Source organism: Xiphophorus hellerii, chromosome 9, assembly GCF_003331165.1.
Source record: "Xiphophorus hellerii strain 12219 chromosome 9, Xiphophorus_hellerii-4.1, whole genome shotgun sequence".
NCBI lineage: Eukaryota > Metazoa > Chordata > Actinopteri > Cyprinodontiformes > Poeciliidae > Xiphophorus > Xiphophorus hellerii.
The window spans coordinates 31333084-31355196 of record NC_045680.1 but is presented as its reverse complement, the minus strand read 5'-3'; the positions used below and the strand labels follow the sequence as shown (position 1 = coordinate 31355196).

The window sequence follows — 22113 nt, the reverse complement described above, 5'->3', positions numbered from 1 at the left end:
ATACTTTTTTATATTTGAACACTGCTCCCTTTGTACTTATAATCTTCTTTTTATCTGTTCTGGCTTAAAAACTAGATATGTAGACTCTAAACCCGAACTGGAATATTCTACACTTGTAGCAATAAAACTCAGTTTTTAGTTTTTAAAACCTTCACTTGCTTCTCTGATCCCAACAAACTCAGTGTTTGTGTTTCTTGAAATGACTTTTTGTAAAGTGCCTTGTGAGATATTTGAAAGTGAATTACCACTACACAAAACACTCTGATGTGAATTACTAGTTTTTGCTATTTTTTTTACTACTTGTCTGTTTTATGTAAACTTATGCACACTCAACACTTATCAAAGTAATGGGTACGAATTGTGAACTTGTTAACTTTTAAACGTAAGTCGGTGGAAAGACAAAAAGCAAAAAACCAATTAAAAGAATGAATGTAAATAGTTTAATCATCCAAACATAACATATTTTAATCATCTGAAGCAGGATACCTCTAATACTCAGGAAGAACAAATCAATAATAAAAACCCTTATTTTAACACTTCATTCATGTTATATCATCACATAAAGCTGTAAGCTTTGTTGAAAAAACATTTTTAAAAGTTGCTTTACATGACATGCAAGTTACAAAATAATCCCCAGATATAAAATACAGCAATCAGTAATAAAATGATGGGGAAACCCAAGCAAAAATAAAAACATGTTAAAAAGGGTGTATTCTGATGAGATTTATAAACATTTCTATCACAACATCTTTTGGAAGCCCCTCTGGCCAATCAGAAATCACCAGTAGAGGCAGTGGTTTCCTGCCTGTGACCAGCTGGCTTGGTGATTCAGGGGTGTAACAGAGGAGGGTTGACTTCAACCCCCTGTATCATCATATGATTTTGATGATGGGATTTGACAAAATGTAGTTTGCTGCGTGTTTCAAAATTGACTATTGTGTTATGTTTTAATCATGTAAATCATTTCGAACTGCCTTGTTGCTGAAATGTGCTACAACAATAAACCTGACTAGTTTGTGAATCAGAGAGCACCTCTACTGTCGCAGAACTTCCTGGTTGGCATGTTTACATTTGTGTTTAGTCAAACTAAATTTGACAGTGAAGGATTCACCACATGCTTCACAGGAGTAAGGCTTCTCACCAGTATGAATCCTCATGTGCACGGTCAAATTATTCTGCTTGGTGAAACCTTTTCCACAGATCTGACATGAGAATGGCTTCTCTCCAGTGTGAGTTCTAATATGACGAGCCAGATCGCTGCTCTGTCTGAAAGATTTGTCACACAAGTCACAAGAATATGGTTTCTCCCCTGTGTGCGTTCGGAGGTGGCGGGCCAGATCGCTGCTTTGAATAAAAGATTTATCACATAGGTCACATGGAAAAGGCTTCTCACCTGTGTGGGTCCTCATGTGATAACTCAGGGTAGTTTTCTGGATAAAACCTTTACCACAGACCAGACAGGTGAAGGGTTTCTCACCGGTGTGGGTTCTCATGTGGACTGTCAGGTCAGACTGAGCAGTAAAACCTTTTCCACACGTCAGGCATGGGAAAGGTTTTTCAGGTGTGTGAGTTCTCATGTGTTTGATCAAATGACTGCTGTCAGTCAAAGATTTACCGCACACTTCACACGAGTAGGGCTTCTCACCTGTGTGTGTTCTCAGATGAATGGTGAGATGACTGTTGTCGTTAAAGGATTTACCACAAAACTGACAGGAATACGGTGTCTCGCCTGTGTGAGTTCTGATGTGACGGGCCAAATCATTGCTCCTCCTGAAAGATTTATCACACAGCTCACAAGGGTACGGCTTCTCACCTGTGTGAGTTCTCATGTGGACGGTCAAGTTGTACTGCTTGTTAAAACCTCTTCCACAAGTCAGGCAGGAGAAAGGTTTCTCATCTGCTTGAGGTATCATGTGACTAGCCAACTCATTATGCTGCATGAAAGAATTACCACAAAACTCAAAAACATTTGGTTGTTCTTCATCCTGATTACCACAGAGGTCCTCCCGCTCCTGTTTGATCTCTACAGGCTCTGGTTCCTCCTTCGTCTCCATCATCTGCTGCTGCTCTGGTTCGTCCTGAAGTGCTTCCCCATAATCAGGACTCTCCATGGAGGTGGAGGTTTCAGCCTCTTGCTTCACCAAAACCTGCCCTTCATCCTGAAAGACGCACAACTCAATCTGTTCTTCTTTAATCACTCGAGGTTCTGGATCTTCTTTCTCAGTCGTCAGGGGTTCTGGTTCCTCTTTTATTTCCACACCGTTTGGTAAATCATGGTCAAGCAGATAGCTTGACCTCTGTTTGCTAATGAGAATGTGATCAGCATCAACCTCCCAAGTAATAACCGACATGATGCTGTGGAAGACCTGAGGAAGTCAAAAACAGGAAATTAGTAACTGTTTAATAAAGAATATTTATGTCTTTTTTTGACAATGTTTGATGAAAAAGAACTAATCACAACCAGCACTTCCAAATACCGCACTAAGCTGCAGAAACAATAAAACAAAATGGCAGGATAAGAAAAACGCAAAAGATGATAAAATAAACTCTAAAATTCTGTAACCTAAGAATAAATTGAAGGTTATCCTGCAATAGTCAGCCCCGCCCACTCCTCACTTCTTCACAGGGCTGCCTACTGACCAGTTCTCCATCTAACAGGTCCGGAAAATCTCTGAGACCTGGGTATTACCCTAAGAGTACTCTATAAGAGATAATCTATTTAAACTGGTGGCGAAAGTGATTCGTCTAGCTCTAACTACCTCCAATCCAGAAGTTATGACCCTTTACAGTTAAGAAACAATCAGCTGAGTAGCCCTCGCAACTGCATAATTCCAATAACCACTTCTGTTAACGGTAGCCCACTTTCTAAATCATAACTTGCACTTGGAACCGGCTAGATTATGTTTAGTGACTTAGATGTAAGTCCCAGGGTCATTATTTACTCTCACCAAAGGAAATTATGAAGCCTCCTATTTACTGGAATCATGTACATTAGTTTTACCTTAATTAAAAAGAACTGGACAAAGATTCAATGACTCTATTAATTCCAATGTCCACCAACCTCATTAGAATTTTATAGTATAAATTTATTAAGCAAGCTTAAGCAGGGATATGCGACATACAAATCAACAATCAATCGTATATAATTCAAAAACAGTGTAATAAAATTTACATGTACAATCCTACTACCCTGTCTTCTTTCCCTAAGAGATAAGTCGCACGTTCTGAAATGGAATTTCAAGGAGCAGATTCAACTCATACCCAGACGATGGTGGATCTTTTGGCAACAGGAATTTCTAGCATTCTTGGTTGAGGTCTTTGCCTTGTGTGGAAGAATCCTCCTTAGAAAGGTAACAAAGCAGAACGGGTCCGAATCCTTTTGCAAACCCCAGTTCCTCATCCCTGAGGGACCTTTGTCCTTCCTCCAAGTCTTGTTGCAGAGTTTGAAATTGTTGCTGGGTTGAGACGAGACCAACGGCCGAATGAAGAACCAGAGATGGGGCGATGGGACCCAGTCCTTTTCGTAGCGGTGTGAAGTCCGAGCTTCCCCGTGGTTCTGAAGTGCGGTCCGTAGCTGCTTCTGCAAGTTGTCTCTCCTTCTGCGCCGCCGGACTGGGAACGACTGGTTCCTCTTTTCGACCCCTTTTTATACATTTCTCCACCATGTGTGTGTATGGGGAGGTTTGGTCTACGTGACTTTCGCTGTGTCTCATGAAAAAGTCCCAAAGTTACCCAATCTGTCCGTACTTCCCTAAACCTGTTGCTTCAACCAAACTCCCCGCACCATCCATCCTGTGCTCCTCTGGCCATCTGTTCAGAACTGCTTGCGACATTTCCTGTTATTCAGGGCTGTGCTGCACATTCGTCCTTCTATAACTCATTTTTATCTATTACAACTCAGTGAATTGATTTCAAATGATTACAACTTCATATTCATTGACAATAAATCCCCCAGACATCTATCTCTTATTATTAATCATTAATCATCAATCCTAATCTTTCCACAGTTAAATCATTACAGAAATCATTACAGATCACATTTCAGGAAATATATTTCAGAAGGTTATTATGTGATTACTTATAGTCAGAAGGTTATTATGTGATTACTTATACTCATATTTTTCAGACTTATTCAACTTAATCAACTTTTAATCAAACTACAAGATTACTTTATTTCTTCCAAGCCATTATGCACCTTTTTCTGCGTGTACCTGGAAAGATCTCATACCCTTATGCCAGTTTTCTTGACACCCCCTCCATGAGATCGGACGGTGCTTCGCAGAAAACACAAAGTCCAAAGTCAAAAGAGATCAAGTCCATCATCACAAGTGGTAGTGAGGATATCCCGCTCATAGCAGGTAACCGGAGATGATGAAGGTGTCCAGGAATCCACAACCTCATACTCCGACAGATTGGATGGCGGAGAAAGCCAGAGCTCTGCGCCCAAATCGTTGTCAAGTGTAGGCGGAGGCTGCAGAGGCGAAGGCAAGTCCATGCCGAGGTCTGGCAGCGTTGATGGGTTGTTGCAGTAGCTGTCCAACTCTGCCAGCAGATCCTGGAATTCCATATCACTTGGTGATGGAGATGAAGGGGAAAGGATGTCTTCAGTCTGGCACGCTTGGGGAGATGAACTGAGGTTCTCAGTTTGGGTACCTCTCTCGTTAGTCGCACTGCTGGCTTGGCATCCGACGTCGACAAACAAATCCGGAGACACGGGACGTGTAGGTGGAAGGTAGTCGCCCACCGCCACAACTCGTCCATCCAACAGATGTAAAGTTGGGAGGCATTGCCGAGTAAGTTGGTGTTCCCATAACTTATGAATCACTGGCAGCCGTAGTCCCGTATACAACGGAGATGCTGTAAAGTCGTCGTCTTCCAGGCCAAACGCAGAGGTCCACACGATCTTGTGCACCCGTTCCAGGGATCTAGATGTGGAATCCGCTATGTAGGGCAAATCCTCCAGCCCTGTGGCGCAGAGGATTGCCGTTACATGGGTGAAATGGCTGCTCACGCAGTTGTGACACCAGCGGGAAGACGATGCAACCCAAATGAATCCAAAGGATTCTGCATTGATTCCACACCCCACACAGCAGGTTGATGCCTGAGGAGAAACAGTAACCCAGGTAACTTCATGATCAGTGGTTATTGATTAGCTACATTTACTTACAACGATGAAAATGCAAAAGCGAAAGCTGAGAGAGTAGGCTGGTTTAAGCCCGTGTGCCGGCTTGTTTTGCGAGCCAAGGTGAATTAATCACAGGAGCCGGACTGTCATGATCTGGAGCTGGTTCACCGCGATCATAGACATGAGCTGAATCATGGAATATTGCCGCGTAGGTCATCAGCCATACAACAATGGCTAGGTCCGAGGTCTCACGGAGCCAGTAGAGGACCACCAGGATCCCCCATACCGTTGCCCAAAGAGCCAGAATTATCCACTTTTGCATCCAAATTCGCCGTCCCCGACCCTTGATAGACAAGGCCTGGCGCGCTAAGTAGATGAGGATAGATACTGCGAAAAGCCCTTCTAGAATAGCTGTGAGGATCTTAAATGGGGCGGTTCGTGTTGCTTGTGCGCCCCCAAGGACCAATTCCAATATCAGGGCCGTGGTATCGGTGATGAGCCATAGGCAGACCACAACACCCCTGCGCCAATTAATGCGGGTACGGCCCATCAAGTAACAAGCGAAAAGGGATGAAGCCAACCCCCATTTGTTGAGAATGATGGGACGGAGGATCAGCTTGGCATATCCTTGTAGCGCGACAAAGATCCTCATAGGATGTCCCTTAGGCCAAGGACCGGTGTGGCAGAAGACTACCCAGGCCAGGGTAATCCCTAAATGCTCAAGGGTACTCACTTGAATCGGTGCAAAAAGTGAGTTGGGATTCGACGAGTTGGTTGAAGAGTTAGTTGAAGAGTTGGTTTCCATGATGTGAGATGATGGTCGCTCTGGATCCGGTCTTGTCGACAGCTGCGGTGAAGGTTGAATGGCTCGCAGGCACACGGCAGCTCTCTCTTATGCAGAAGTAGGCTCCTCCTTAGGGGGCAGGGGCTGGTAGTTCCTCCTTTTGCAACGGCACAGTGCTTTTAGCCACGCCTCCAGGACGATTTTACCGATGATCAACGCCACGGCTACGCCCAGGAGGCCCAAGAGGTATGGCCACAGCAGACTCAAAGCACTCATCAACCATTGTTCAACAATGTTGAGGCCTTCTTCCACCACATGAGCAACTTCTTCCGCAACCTCAGAAATAGCGGCCACCAATGTTGCCCCCATAGTCTCGTACCAGTAACAGTCATGTTGATCAGAGCCTTCTCCACATTTTTGCCAATTCTCTGTGGTGGTTGAGCAGGTGAGATTGGAATACAAAAGGTTAGGTCCTACCCAGTCAAACCCTGAGTCTATGTTGCCATCACACAAACTCTTACGGAAAGCATGTCCTTCTGCGATGGCCATAAGGGAGTCTGGGATGAACGGAACAGGAAGACCAAGTATACTCTTGCGCTTCTGGAGATGATATCCTAGAATTGCATCGGTGCAGGTTCCTCCACTCACTATCGCCCTTCGCCATGTTCCATTGAACTTTCGCCAAGTAACCTCAGAAGAGTGAGTGTCATACTCGTCTGCATACTGGTCTTTGCAGTAACTTTCCCAACCTCGGAGCTCTCCGCAGGGTCGTCTGGCTAAACCTATTACACATTCAAGGATATTCCTGGTGTTGTTTTTACAAGTCATGCGCCAAGGTCTTGGGCTGACGTAACTGGCCGGTCTCCAAAAAATCCCAGGCCAAATCATGCGTTCCTTAGAGTAGACCGTAGCGATGTACTGGTACTGTACCCAATAGTTTGTTGATTCTGTAAGGCATGGTGTTACCCAGGCTTCAAACTCATGTTGTTGGAGGCCCCACCACTCGTAGTCCCATTTTCGATAGTAATCCTCGTACCAGGCTCGTAGGGCCCATTTGGCCGTAGGAGCTTTATCAGGATCAGGGCAGTTATACCTCCAGGTAGAGTGCAAAGCGCTGCCAACCTGCCAGAGGTCACAACGTGGCGATGAGAGGGTTTTCTTCCAGCAGGTGTCATTTAGGCTCTCAAAAATTCTTTTTGCAACACACGTGTCAATTTTTGCAAAGTCCGCTTTAGGAACGGTGAGAAGGTCATCAGGAGTCGGAAGGCGCTGCGTACGCAAGTTGGCAATATATAGATCCGTTAACCCAGTGTGAGAACGAACTGTCCCCTCTGGGAAGTCTCCCATAAAGAACGTTTGGTCTTCGGCTATGTACGTCCACGGGAACGTGTTGTTCAGCCAGGGTTCAATTTCTGTACGGAGTGGACGTGTAGAGTGCCAAAAATCAGCCCAGTACTCTTCTATGGCTGATACTATATAATTCTGTCCTGCACATTTCACGAACTTGTTCCAGAGGCAAGGATTTAACCAACGAAAGTGGTGGTTGTAGCAGTGCTTTTGATCGTTTTCATACATAAACCGTCTAGGTCCTTGCCTGAGCAGAAAAGCCGTCATGTTAGTCAAAGTATCGGGTGTAGGCGGCGTCATTGTGTTGACTGGAACAGTACCTCGGGAGGCATTTCGAAAGGTCCAGTTCCCCGGCGGTGCGGTTGGGATGGTGTCATCCACCCTGCAATTCAGGTGATAATCTCCCCAAAACTCCTCTCGGGGAAGCCAGGCTCGGCAGCCTGAGGACCTGTGTGGGGCTGGGTATACTACTTCGGTATCCCAGTACCCTTGACTTGGCAACAATAGCAGCGATCGACAAGCCATGTTGCAATGCCATTCTGGCATACCTCGATCCGGATGAATCCAGTTGCATCTGACGGTCCTTCGTTCTTTGTTTTGCAGAACCCGTATCCAGCAGAGCGCTCCAGTCTCGAGGAAGTCGTAGTTGTAGATCTCCCAGGTACGATTTAGAAGGTCGTCCAGTGTGGAGTCGTTCAATTTGAAGGCTCGTCGTTCCACGTACTTTTTACCGTTGTCTTTGGCGAACAGTCCGGTTCGGTTTTGGACAGAAGTTTCGTTGTCCCATGGTACAAAGATAGCTGTGGTGCTTGTATTCCAACAATTGAAGTTAGCGTACTTGGAATGTCCATAGGTGACTCTTGTATGCGTAAGATACCACGGTCCAACTCCGATGAAGTAGAAGATAGTAGCAAGAACAGCAGCAGCAAACAGCAGGGCAAGAAGCGTTAGCAGCCCTTTCAGGCATAGGGATTTTCCGGTTATCGTAGTCGTTTTCCGTAGCAAAGGTTCGTTAGAGGTTTCCGAGTCGTCGTCAGTGTCAGTAGAGCTGTCTGATTCCGATGTGACATCCAGCAACTCCGGGTCTGTAGGCCGGCGCCTCATGCCGATAGCATCCATCCTGGCCAGATTAGTGCTTCTCTGGGATCCGATGTATCAGGCTTTGCACAGATTTTCCTCAAAGCCTTGAGGTGGCCCTGGTTAGCAGGGTTCTTTCCAACCCGTCTGGTGGCCCTTCTCTGCTGCAGGGCTGTAAATATGGGAGAGGGGTAGGGTAAATCAGGCTCCAACCCCCTCCACACCCACTTCCAGTGGAACACCCTCCAGTAGTCCGGCCGAGGAAACGGGCCTTGGGCGGTGCCAGTTTTCAGCCCCTGGTCATACCAGGATTCGTGTTTGTACCCTATTGGGGCAGGTACTGAGATGTAGGTGTACAATGATTGTCCGTGCAGAGTTAGTCTAGTGCGGTACCCCCAGGATGACGGAGTATAAATCCTTTGGTGTGGTGGATTGGGGTAGACCCTGTCTATTTCCAATTTCAATGGAAGCCTGGTGTTATTAAATATATAACATTCTGGATTTATTTCCCTCTTTACTATGGTTCTCGCCATACTTCGTGAAGTGGTCCAAATGACCATGTCATTGAGTGTGATTTCACAATACAGTCCTTGCAGTGGTTCAAGATAATGGGGACCCCACCTAATCCGTAGCTCGATCCCCCGTACCCTGAAATACACTGTATTAAAAGTCCATGGTAGAGATCTTGGACACCTAGGTGAGATTGATGCAGAATTAACCGTGTTGTCGGATCCTTTTCCCTGCCAAGGAGGCGGTGCGGTAGGGATAAATAAATGTGGCTTCATGGCAGGGGGCGTCGTGTATTCTTCACTTTCCCCCACCTCTTTTACGTTTTGGAAATTGGTGGGTCGGAGATATATGAGAAACTTGAGAAAATATGCCTCGGTGAGCGGATTGGAAACAGTGAAATCTTCTCTTGGCATATCTAGTAGAATGGAGGTGGTAGGGAGTTTTAAAAACGGGCCTCTGTCTGATAGTCCCGATGAGACTCCAACCCCCACTTTGAACAATCTAGTCACAAAACACTGTCTCCCCTTTCTCTTTTTGGTTTTTTGCTGACCTTCAGACTTGACGACTCGTTTTCCTCCTTCCGGTGCGTCCATCAGTCCTGGTTTGTCTTTCTCCATGGAAATGCTGCGGCAAGCTTCTGCCAGGCGTGAGTTTTGGGTTTCTTCCTGGGAGGCTCCGGCTCCGGCTCCGTACTGGACACGGTGGCGTAAGTCTGCTCGTCTGGTACTACTTTGATGGCTGCTCCGACTGAGTAGATCCCTTTATAGGGGACGGTGATCATGCGCACTGACAGCTGGACCTGACAGGAGGTGCTAGGATCAGAGGGCGTACCCGCCCTGTGAGCCACGCCTCCCGGGTGTTGCAAAACTCCATCCCGAAACTGGGATTCTGCTGTCACCCAGTACAGGCAAGACTTCTCTTTTGGTCTCATCGCGTTGCTGCCCCACCCGTCCACTTCAGTGGTGTAGTAATACATATCTGAGCTGCGCACCCCATCTTCCCGTGGTGCATCCGGCAGATCTACTATAGGTATTGTGCAGTCATTGATGACCTCCAAAATCAGATGTGCCCAAGTAGTCAGTTCCCAGGGGCCTGTCCACCCACCGTTAACGGCTTGCTCTCGGGCGTCATCTGGGAGTGCACTTAGCTCCTCAGCAGATGGTTGGTATGCATGAGGCCGATGCACCCGGAAGACCACAGGAGAGTGGTTGGCAGTCAATGGTGGAAATGACAGGGAAGCTCTAGCAGCGTCATACGGCCAGGCGGCTTGAACAGAATCCCACAGGACATCATGGGGCCCTTCTTCCCTCTTCCACACCCATGGGTCCAGTTCTTCTGGAGTGTTCGGAGGGGCGGAAGGTCCTGGTAATATTATCGGTATGGGGCTCCCATAGTTCGACTGCACTTGCCCATAGGTTCTGTAATATCGCAGCGAGCTGTAAAACCTTGTCACTTGCCACCCTTCCGCTTCGCCTGTCAGTGTTACCTCTCCGCTCCTCAGCTGTTCCTTGCATACAGGACAGTGGTGTAGCTCATCTCCGTCCCACGTGCAATAACAAGTTCTTGGTTTTTCCTTGAGCCACCCCCATTGGGTTTCCAACTTAAGCCGGGGCAGGTAACCCACTCGGCAGTTCCCACAGATTGTATTGTTCAATATCGTGACCGGGGAGACGCGAAGATGTTGTAGCATCTCTGCGGTAGCCCCCTGGTGCCTTGGCTTCTCCCGGCCTGGTCCTTCCCAGATAATGGGGAGATGGTGGTCCGTTAAACAAACCGGACAGCCACTTTTAGCCTTCTTCCATTCCAGCAGTTCTCTCTCCTCTGACAGGACTCCATTTTTAGCCCAATCCAATTTCTTCAGGGCTCGTCCTGCCCAAATCCCTGAAGGTGTTCTTCTAACTACAACCACCCCTTTCACGGTGGCCAGTCCGAGATAGGGTGGAATGGTACATGATTCACTGGCCATTTCACCAGCTTCTGTTTCACTTTAGTCAGGAACTGGCTTGAGCTGCTCAACTCCTTGGATCCCTTTTCTTTTCAGCAATACTGTGTTCCTATCCAGTACTTGCTTGACGATGTCAGTTGTGTCAAACTTGGGTTTCACTGCTGCATGTACAGGTTGCTCTCTTGCTTTGACCCACACGCGCTGTCCCTCTCGGAATGGCACTCTGGGCGTCAGCTTCTCCTTTTTGTCGCTGGAGCCCCGCCCCACTTCCTTCGTGGCGAACGGCCGTTGGTTGAGTTCCATCGCAGGGGCGGGTCTTTCGGCTCTGCTTCTGTCGTTCAGGGCCTGCCCTATTTCCACCGCTTGGGTACTCCAGCTGTTGGTGTTAGCATTTTTAGCTATCCAGCTTTTCACTAACCCTATGGCTCGTTCCACCACTCCGTTAGCTTGTGGGGTGTAGGGTGGCGAGTAAACTCGCATTACTCCATACTTCTGACACCACTGGTCAACCTGTGAATTACGGAAATGAGTCCCATTGTCCGTACGCAGCTCTTTCGGGATTCCCAGGGCACTGCATACTTGTTCCAGCATGCCGACAACACTATTGCCGTTTGCTTTCCTGGCTGCTTTTGTAGTTACAAACCCCGACATAGAATCCACCAGCACTAAGAGGTACTTTTCACCTCTCCTTCCTGTTATCCCCATGGGACCTGCAACATCCATGCAGACTGAGCCCCAGGGGACCGTGCTTTTGATGGACAACCCATCCATCCGCTGCCCTCGGCGACCTGCGTTGTATTGACCACACACTTCACAGTCCCTTAGCACGCGTTGGACTTGTTTTACTGGGATCCAAAGGTCTTGCTCCTCCAGTTCCTTACGGGTAGGTCGCACGCCTGCATGTCCAAGGGCCTCATGCACGCTCCGCACGACCTCGACCACGTACTCCTCTGGGACCTCCCTTCCTTTGGGAGTTCTGTCCCACTTCTCGGTACCGACAAAGACGATCTTTCTTTGTTGGACATAACAGTCCACTTCATCATTCCCACGCCAATGAGCTCCCTCATGCGTGTGTGCTCTTTGATGTTCAACATCTATTTCCAACTGTAGTTTTAGCTCAGCGATCTTTTTCCACAGGTCTTTGTGTGCCACTGGCTTGCCCTTTGCTGTCTCGAAACCATTTTCTTCCCAAATGGCCAAGTCCTCTCTAAGGGCCTGGGCACAGTAGTAACTGTCGGTTACTAACCTGGCACTTTTGATTTTCCTTTTCACCAGCTCCAGCAATCCTTCCAGTACTGCCGTCACTTCGCCGGCTTGAGCACTACCGGGGGCTTTTCCTTTCTGACGGCATTTCTCTTTGCCATCCTGCTTCAGAATAAATCCCCAGTATGCCGACTGGTCGGACCCCTTTCTGGATCCATCGGTATAGATTGTCCATTCCGGTTGTCCTGGCTTCTCAGGTGTTTCTTGTGGTTTTCTCTTACTGGTGGGTTGTGCTGGCCCAATTTCAAGCTCTGGGTCCAGTAAGATGTCCTCCCATCTTCCCCACCGAGTATTGGTTGCTTTAGTACTTTCCACAGTCCCTTTTCTTAGGTACTTGTGAACTTGGCTTTGTGTGATGACTTTAACTGGTTGTCCTTGTGCTAAATCTTTCAGCACACCCCAATAGCGGGCTAACACCGCTAGCTCCTTCTCCTCCTGCGGGTATTTCTTCTCAACAGAAGTTAGGGTGTAACTCCACAGGGTAACCAAGCCTCCATTTTCGTTACTCACTTTGATCATGGCATCGTCATTCTCGCAGCTGATTTCTGCCACTAGTCTTTCCGACAAACTCCTTGGCTCCAATCTCACAGCTGCTTGAATAGCCCTTCTCAGTTCCTCTAGGTTCTGTTGATTGGCTGCTGTCCAAACCCAGGGTCTTTTTCCGTCTTTCCCATCGTCCTCACTTTTCCTCAGGCAGTGGTACAAGGGTTTAGCATATTTCTGATAGTTGGGTACATGGTCTCTGACATAGTTGCACAGTCCCAATATTTTCTGCAAGTCATTTTCTGACTGTGGTGGTTGAATGTTCGTCAGCTTTTCTCTGTACCCATCCGAGAGTCCCAAGTCCGACGTGACTTGGAAACCCAGATAATTCACTTGGAACTGTCCAAATTGACATTTCTTGAGGTTTAGCTTCAAACCTGCCTTGGTGAGGTTTTCAACTACTTTTTGTAGCCTTTCTAAGTGTTCTTCTTCTGTGTCATCAGCAATAAAAACATCATCAATGTACACAGTAGCTCCTACGTCCCCCAGTACTTCCATCACTGCTGACTGGAACACATTTGGGGAGTTCTTGTAGCCCTGGGGTAACCTTTGCCACACATAGCTTTTGCCTTTGTGGGTGAATGCAGTTTTACCTTGCGATTGTCTGGCGAGGCGTAGGGAGAAAAATCCATTAGCTAGGTCGATGCAAGACTTGAACTTCTTGACTCGAAGAGTTTTCAGCGCTCCTTGTGGATTGATTAGACTGGCTCGGTTTGCTATTGTTCTCCGATTCAGGGCCTTGAAGTTGATAACTGGCCTCCAACCCCCTCCAGCCGATTCAGGTTTCTTCACCGCCTGGATGGGGCTGTTGGTGATCGGGTTGAGTTCCTCTCTGATGATCTCTAGGGCACCCAGTTCCTTCACGATCTTGTCCATCTCCTCGACTGCTGCTGGGTTCAACGGGTACTGCCGAACAGGTGGATGAACCCCACCTTCGATGTGATGAACAAACTTTGGGCCCAAATCTCCACAATCGTTCTTGAACCGTGCCACCTGCGCTGTAACGATGATCTCACGCAGCTTCTCTTTCCCAGCCGGGGAGAAGTCACTCTCTTCCAGTTTCTGTTCTGTCACCGCTGGTATGTCAACGGGTTTGTACCAGTCTTGCTTCTCCGATCCTGTTTGGGTCGGGCCGATTTTCACCAACCTTGCTTTCAAGCTTGTCAGCCTTCGCTCCAGTCTGCGATGTGTGCCTTTCTTTTTACTGAGTTCGTCTAAGTCTTTTACTGTGAGGAGATTGTAGGGACCTTTCACCCACACTACTCCTTTCCAAGTCCCATACGGCATTTCTTCTACTTTTCCATTGGCAAACTGAACCTTCAGGTGTCCTGCTGTTTTTAGGTCTTTGCGGGTCATAGACACCTCCGCTCCGGTGTCCACCAGGTAGGGTATTCCCTCTACTTTAGCGTAGATTTCGTCTCCTTCCCAGTAGGCATTTTCTAAAATGACCCGCGACCTGGACGCCATTACTTTGGTGACCCTCCGGCCCCGGCTTTACGGGACTCACGGAGGGCCGTCCTCTCTTCTGGGCTCAATTTCCTATACTCCTCATCTGTCAGGAACTGACCTTTTCCTGGCTGGTTTGATGAAGCCGGAGGGTTGGTCGGTTTCCCTTGTGGTCCCGGTGGTTTCTGCTGGAACGGCCGGTTCCGGAAGTTGGATGGCGGTGCTCCTTGTTGAAACGGTCTGCCCTGGAAGTTGGATGGCGGTGCTCCTTGCTGGAACGGTCTACCCTGGAAGTTGGATGGCGATGCTCCTTGCTGGAACGGTCTACCCTGGAAGTTAGATGGTTGTCTGATGTTAACCCTTCCAGGTGGCTTTGCCGGTTGGCTAGCCTCCTTCTTCCTTTTGTCCTCGTAGTACTGCTGTTCCAGGTCGAATCCTTGCACTGCTACATCCATCTGAGCGACTGTTGTGCTTCTTACTGGCAACTTCACGAACACGATCTCTCCTCTGCGTCCTTTTGTCACCTCACGCAGCACTTTCACATATCTCGCAGGAGAGACGGTCTGCTTAAGTGTGTGCCAAAGCGGTTCCAACCGGCTTCCCCTGTCCAGCCGTCCTCTGGCTCTCTTCACCTGGGACTCTTCATCATCCATGTCCTCCAACACCAGCCTTTCATAGTTGCTCTGTGCTGAATCTGTTCCAACCATCGGGTCCGAGGTCACGCTGGTCAGCCACAACTTTTTGGCTCCCTCGTGGTTGGTGGTAGATAGCACTGTTGGCCAAACATCTTTCAGATACTCCTCATTGTTTTCGTCTGCGTTTTTACTCCTAATCACCAGCCTTAGATTCTTCAATTCGGCGTACGCATCCTGTCCTGTATTAGTGGCAGGTGGCTGAGCTGACATCTCTGGTTGTCTCACCGGGATCTGCGGTCCTGGCTCCGAAGACGCCGCCTGAGGTTCCTCTTCATCAGCCGACACTTCGTCCAGCTGCTGTTGAGTTTCCCTGGAGTGCTTGTAGGCGGCTTTCTTCAGTCGTCGCAGCATCACATCATACATAATTCCAATGTATGCGTTCCTGAAGTTGGTAGTCAGGGAATAGTGTGCTGTCAGGGTGGAGCAGGATGGTGTCATCAGGATGTTAGCCCATTCTCCGATTGTCGCTTCCACCTCGAGCTGCACCCGGTCTCCCAACCTGCTGGTCCATCCTGCCGGGATCTGGTACTCGGTCTGGCCGACCTCTGGTACATACGTACGCCGTCCGTCCTTAGCCTGTACTGGACCCCAGGTCACGTCTCTCGCCAGTCTTTCAGAAGACCTCTCGATGTCAAAGGTTTCCATTTCTTTCTTCTTACCCCGGTGCTGTCCTGTTCGGAGTGTCTTGTGCTCTGTCGGTGGCTGTTTCGGGTCGGAGAGGACGCTGCCGTGATCACTTTCCTCTCCTTCTTCTCCAGGATGTTCGATCTCCGGTTGCTCCTCTTCGTCCTCCGAGTCGCTGATGTCCTCATACTGTTGTTGTCGAAAAGGTTCTCTCCTGGGGGAGTTCAGCGGTCGAATCTTAGCTGGTTTCATCGGTCCTTCTTCTTTCGGGACCATCGGCCGTTCATTCTTGACTCTTCCCGCATTGGGTTTTTTCAGTTCACTGCGGCTCTCCTCAAACGAGAACTCCTTAACGTACCTTGCTGCGGGGAACCCTGGTTCGACAGGTGCCTCCTTTATTTTTATCCTGGGTGGCTGCACGGCCCTGGCTTTGCCTATCTGGGTGGTGTTTGAAACCTCACTCTGGGGAATCTTTAAGGGATATTTCTTGATTTCTTGTGATGGATGGCTAGTGCGGCATTGCTCCTCCATCGCAGCTGCCAATTTCACCCCTTGTTCAGTGCGGAGTCGATGCAGACGGGGGTCAACCACCACCACCACTTCTTTGAACACAAAGAAATGACTGTTGGTCCTGGCTATATTCACCACTCCGTTCTCCGCAATTGATCTGGCGGTGTCCCTTGGCAGATCCGGCGATCTCAGTCCTTGTACACTCACTACCGCTCTTCTCATGCCTTCGTTGCTGGCTGCCACCAGGCCCCGCTCGAGTCCGTGCCACATCTTCTTCCGATATTCCTCCAGACTCTCTCCTTCTCGGTAGACGTCAATCGGGACCAGGATTACAGCACCATAAGGGAGACTACAGCCGTTCATCAAGACTACTTCTCCCCTCGTTTTTGGGCTACAGGTAGCTGCCAGCAATCTTAAATCCGCTGTATAACTTTGCCCTGCTTGGTCCTCAAGGCTGCGTCTGAACTTTCGATTGTGGATCTTGTATCTGTCATTGGTGAACACAATCAGTCCGTCACCCTCAAGATCCCATATTCTTCCAATAACCTGATAAATCCGGAGGCCGGTCTGCAGCCTAAAGTTGCTGGCCCCCGGTGGTATTTCGGCTAATTCTCGGGCCATCCTCCAGGTGTCCGATTTCTGAGTCTTTTTCTTGGGGCGGCCGGGGCCCCGCTGCTCCTCGTCCGATTCCTCCTCGTCCTCGTCGGAACTGCTGGCCGCTGGGGTCTCTGTAGGTGGCAGTGGATGCCTCCTCTCCGTGCTGTGGACTCGGGGATAAAACCCGAGTTCCGGGTCCCGTTGAGGGGACCACTCCTTGGCTGCATCCTTCCACTGCTCCTCCGTGAGTCCGCCGACGAGCGCTCCCTCGGGGTCGTCCTCATCCGACTGTTCGGGGGGGATCTCCTCGTTCCGCGATGGACCCGGTTGAGCAGGGATGCCTCCGTCGTCATCGTTGTTGCTGCCGCCGTCGTCGTTGTCGTCGCTGCCGGCCGTCAGGTCTATCAGATCATCTGGAACCTGCTTCTGTTGACGAATCGGTGTCGTGGCTCTGCTGGGCAGTCGGGACGGAGCCTCAGCCACTTCCGACCCTGCCTCTTCGAGGGCTTGCTCCTTTTCCTTGCCTTCTTTGTAGGTTGAAAGTCTCCGCAGGGCCTCAGTGTACTCTGTGTACTGGCTCACCCCCCTGGCGTTCGGGTCCACCAGGATTCCGTCGATGCCTGCCGTCAAGGTAGCTGTTTTTACTACGCGGTCATACTTCTCGGAGGGGCTGTAGACGGTCCGCAGCTCACCATCCGTCCATCCTTCAAGGAGTTCAGCGAACCATTCCAGCCATCCTCTAACCTCCGACTTCTTAGCCACTTTCACTGGGCATTTGACGACCCCCAGTCGGTGGCCTTGTCTAAGCTGGGTGCAATAGTATATCCTTCTCTGCACTATGATTTCCATCGGGTTCCGAGCCACGTCCTTAGCGCTGTTGTAGTGAGCTTCAAAGAAAATCCTCTTCCTTATTTCAGTCCAGGAATCCAATCCATCACCGAGTAATATCAACATTACAGGAAATTGCGATAATGTAGATTTGGAAAGATGGGATTGGTGGGTCTCACCTTCCCTGCTTTGTTGCTTGCCTCTCGTCCCATGGCTGGCTTTCGTGGGGGATCCAGTTCCCCTCTTTCTTCTTCGCTCATGGTTGTCTTTGTCTTTCGAGTCGCCTATCCCCCAAAGCCTCTCTTTACGTTTTCGAGTAGGGATGGGTCCAGGCTGTGTTGGCTACTGGCTTCACTGTCTGGATCTGGTCATTCTATCCTCAGTAGAAGCTTTCCCTCACCTGCATGCTATACAGTTACTGCGAGGGTTGTGACTGATGGCCTTATCAGTCACCACTAACTCTCTTCCCTAAGAGTTAGTGACCCAAGTGAGCTATTCAGAGTCTCACATCTGTTTTCACTGACTTGGTGTCTTTGGGGCCCGCCTACTCAGTTGTGCGCGGCCCCACGTTGGGCGCCATGAAGGTTATCCTGCAATAGTCAGCCCCGCCCACTCCTCACTTCTTCACAGGGCTGCCTACTGACCAGTTCTCCATCTAACAGGTCCGGAAAATCTCTGAGACCTGGGTATTACCCTAAGAGTACTCTATAAGAGATAATCTATTTAAACTGGTGGCGAAAGTGATTCGTCTAGCTCTAACTACCTCCAATCCAGAAGTTATGACCCTTTACAGTTAAGAAACAATCAGCTGAGTAGCCCTCGCAACTGCATAATTCCAATAACCACTTCTGTTAACGGTAGCCCACTTTCTAAATCATAACTTGCACTTGGAACCGGCTAGATTATGTTTAGTGACTTAGATGTAAGTCCCAGGGTCATTATTTACTCTCACCAAAGGAAATTATGAAGCCTCCTATTTACTGGAATCATGTACATTAGTTTTACCTTAATTAAAAAGAACTGGACAAAGATTCAATGACTCTATTAATTCCAATGTCCACCAACCTCATTAGAATTTTATAGTATAAATTTATTAAGCAAGCTTAAGCAGGGATATGCGACATACAAATCAACAATCAATCGTATATAATTCAAAAACAGTGTAATAAAATTTACATGTACAATCCTACTACCCTGTCTTCTTTCCCTAAGAGATAAGTCGCACGTTCTGAAATGGAATTTCAAGGAGCAGATTCAACTCATACCCAGACGATGGTGGATCTTTTGGCAACAGGAATTTCTAGCATTCTTGGTTGAGGTCTTTGCCTTGTGTGGAAGAATCCTCCTTAGAAAGGTAACAAAGCAGAACGGGTCAGACTCCTTTTGCAAACCCCAGTTCCTCATCCCTGAGGGACCTTTGTCCTTCCTCCAAGTCTTGTTGCAGAGTTTGAAATTGTTGCTGGGTTGAGACGAGACCAACGGCCGAATGAAGAACCAGAGATGGGGCGATGGGACCCAGTCCTTTTCGTAGCGGTGTGAAGTCCGAGCTTCCCCGTGGTTCTGAAGTGCGGTCCGTAGCTGCTTCTGCAAGTTGTCTCTCCTTCTGCGCCGCCGGACTGGGAACGACTGGTTCCTCTTTTCGACCCCTTTTTATACATTTCTCCACCATGTGTGTGTATGGGGAGGTTTGGTCTACGTGACTTTCGCTGTGTCTCATGAAAAAGTCCCAAAGTTACCCAATCTGTCCGTACTTCCCTAAACCTGTTGCTTCAACCAAACTCCCCGCACCATCCATCCTGTGCTCCTCTGGCCATCTGTTCAGAACTGCTTGCGACATTTCCTGTTATTCAGGGCTGTGCTGCACATTCGTCCTTCTATAACTCATTTTTATCTATTACAACTCAGTGAATTGATTTCAAATGATTACAACTTCATATTCATTGACAATAAATCCCCCAGACATCTATCTCTTATTATTAATCATTAATCATCAATCCTAATCTTTCCACAGTTAAATCATTACAGAAATCATTACAGATCACATTTCAGGAAATATATTTCAGAAGGTTATTATGTGATTACTTATAGTCAGAAGGTTATTATGTGATTACTTATAGTCATATTTTTCAGACTTATTCAACTTAATCAACTTTTAATCAAACTACAAGATTACTTTATTTCTTCCAAGCCATTATGCACCTTTTTCTGCGTGTACCTGGAAAGATCTCATACCCTTATGCCAGTTTTCTTGACAAAATGTAATACACAATTAAGCTTTTCTAATTGTGAAATCGTAATTCACAATTATGCTTTCATTTTAGGTTATATTCCCATATTTGTTGAACTAAAATGTAACGTGTGAAAAATATTTCATAATTTAACTGCAGACTTTTAGAGTTAGACCTAGGAGATAATCCTGTCAGCTCACACAACCCACACTTTTAAAACTTTGCAGTGCATCTGCAAAAGTGTTTGGACTCTCCTTTCATCATTAACTTAAGAAATTTTTATTATTAATTAACAATCTGATTCAGCACTCACATCGTAGTTATGAAAACCATTTGTGAAAAATAGCAGATTTATTTTGTATTCCTGAGGACAGTATGCCACTCCCAAGATGGCGGACCTAAAGATGTTACGTTCTTGCGGAGCAAAGAAATCCCCAGATGTGGAGTTTTGAGCTCCATCTCAAGTTGATCTCCAGTCACAACAACATACGAGTTTATTTGTAACACCAGTAGATCTCAATAAAAAAAAGCTGAATATTAATTGGAAACGTTTAGTTCGGCAGCTTCTGTTTTAAAAGTTGTTGAAGAACTGCCTATATTTTGTCCCCGCTTACTCTCTTATGTAAAATATTAACATAAAGATGATTAACGACAACAAATTGATTAACTAACTGACTCATCTTTCCACCTCAGCTACATTTTCATCATATTCTTTCCATCCCCTGTTAGTTCATTCAGAACCGTGCAGTTAACATACCTGCAGGTTGAGATAATTTTGGTTTTCCAGCTGGTATCAGCAACGCGGCTGATGTTGAAACCAAGATATAATTACCCCAGATACTGAAATATTCAGCTCACACAGCAGAAACCGTCTCATAAACGACGATAAACTGAAGGAAGCCTGGAAGCTAACGCTCCTAGCGCCCGGTTGTTTACTTCCGCCGGATGTCTCACACGAAGATTTACACCAGAAACGGGGTTTGTGCTTAAGGTTCCGCCTTCAAACATAAACGTTTGTTTTTCTACAGAAGCTTTTCATTTAATTTTGTCTCGTTTTCTTCTGCTTATTTTGATTTCCAATACAGAGGACACTTGGCCCAGTCCTGAAACATTTCAGTCATACTGCCTGCGTCAAGGAGACTTTTGATTTTAAAACATTTAAAGTGTACCTTCTCTATTTGGTTAGAAACAATAATTAAACTTCAAATAGGCTTTCTCAAGTCAACAAGTACAAAAATGATTTACATTCAGATTAAGTAATTATTTTCCAGTTAATATTAATTGAAGGCAACTCAACCAGTTGTCCTTAACCTTGATATAAAGGAACCTTTTTTCACCTGTTTAAAAGGGTTTTAAAAAATGTATTTCAGACTTCAGAAGCATAAAAACTGAATGTTGCTTCTCTCCATGTTTGGTTTGATTCTGGGGATGCAGAGTGGACCAGAACCAGAAAACCTGCGTGGCCTGGAGTATTGATAAAACAGTTCAATGTCTGACAGGAAAAAATGACAGAAAAGGATCAACAGAATAACGGTTTGGATTTATTAATGCTCTTCAAACACCAACAAGATGCATCATGTGCAAATAGCTCACAAACTCTAAAATAATTTTGGTATCATGTTATAATACTCAATATATCTTATAAAAGATGAAGAACATGGACTTTCCTCCTTCAATGGGTTTCTCAGCATTAAATGCCACATAAACCTTTTAAAGTAGAATGAACAGGAATACAAACTGTTGGAAATCCTAAAGCAACTTGTGCAAAACGAAAGGAGGTGAGGTAAACCAAAACAAAGTTAACTTTTTACGTAGACACACTTAGATGTTCGGCCATTTCAGCATCGTTTAGAAAAGTGGGGATTTCTCTACTTTTTGTAAAAAAAACAACTTAGTTTTTCACACAACAAAAATGGCTTGTTTTTGAATATTTTTAGCAAACTACAAATTTAGTTTTTATCAATAAGCTGCTTTGTTTGACTCCAACTGGAGCCTAATTGCAGTGCAAAAACATTTTACATCAAAACATTTATGAGTCTAAAGTCCCCCAACCAATGTTTACATCCTTACTGCGCTCAGCTGTACTCGTCGGGCCACTGCTCAAAAGTTTCTTTTCACATTCAGACAAAGAGTGACTTTACAGGCCTTTACAGGTGAATTGAAGTTTTCACCTTTTGGGCAACAACCTGCAAATCCTCCTTGACTTGGTTGCGGTGCCACCGTGTAGCCTGGCACGCAGGTTACTGTTGGTGTAAACGTGGGTGCAGCCAGTGATGTGGATGAGGGCAACAAGTTGTCAGAAAACTGCAACATTTGTTTTGCAAGCTGCTCCCGGAACCGTTTGAACGTGTAGGCCGGATCGGACTGCCTGCTGTGTAGCTGCTTGTGTATGATGAAGCTGTTCACTATGGTGATATCAACAAAGTGATAGAAAAAAGTCTAGTCCCACTTCATCGTTTTGTTGTGCACAGAGTACCAGCCCATGATTGAATCCGACTGGTCCACTCCCCCAATGTTCTTGCTGAAATCCACCATGGTGTCAGGGACAAACACCTGACCGCTTCATTCTGCGCGGCACGGTGTTCCCAGAG

At 47.0% G+C, this 22113-nt stretch overlaps 1 protein-coding gene across 1 annotated transcript; it reads right to left on the bottom strand.

The window, feature by feature from the left end:
- Positions 1-417: 417 nt before the first annotated feature.
- On the bottom strand, positions 418-20470 carry LOC116725786 (zinc finger protein OZF-like). Its single transcript, XM_032572160.1, has 2 exons — positions 20280-20470; positions 418-2366 (listed from the first exon to the last, which is right to left on the bottom strand). Exon 2 carries the CDS (start codon positions 2349-2351, stop codon positions 1035-1037), a length of 1317 nt encoding a protein of 438 aa, XP_032428051.1. The 5' UTR covers positions 2352-2366; positions 20280-20470; the 3' UTR covers positions 418-1034.
- Between the last annotated feature and the right edge of the window lie 1643 nt (positions 20471-22113).

Coding starts and splice junctions, on each gene's coding strand:
- LOC116725786 (XM_032572160.1), bottom strand. CDS start 2,351: ATGTCGGTTATTACTTGGGAGGTTGATGCTGATCACATTCTCATTAGC.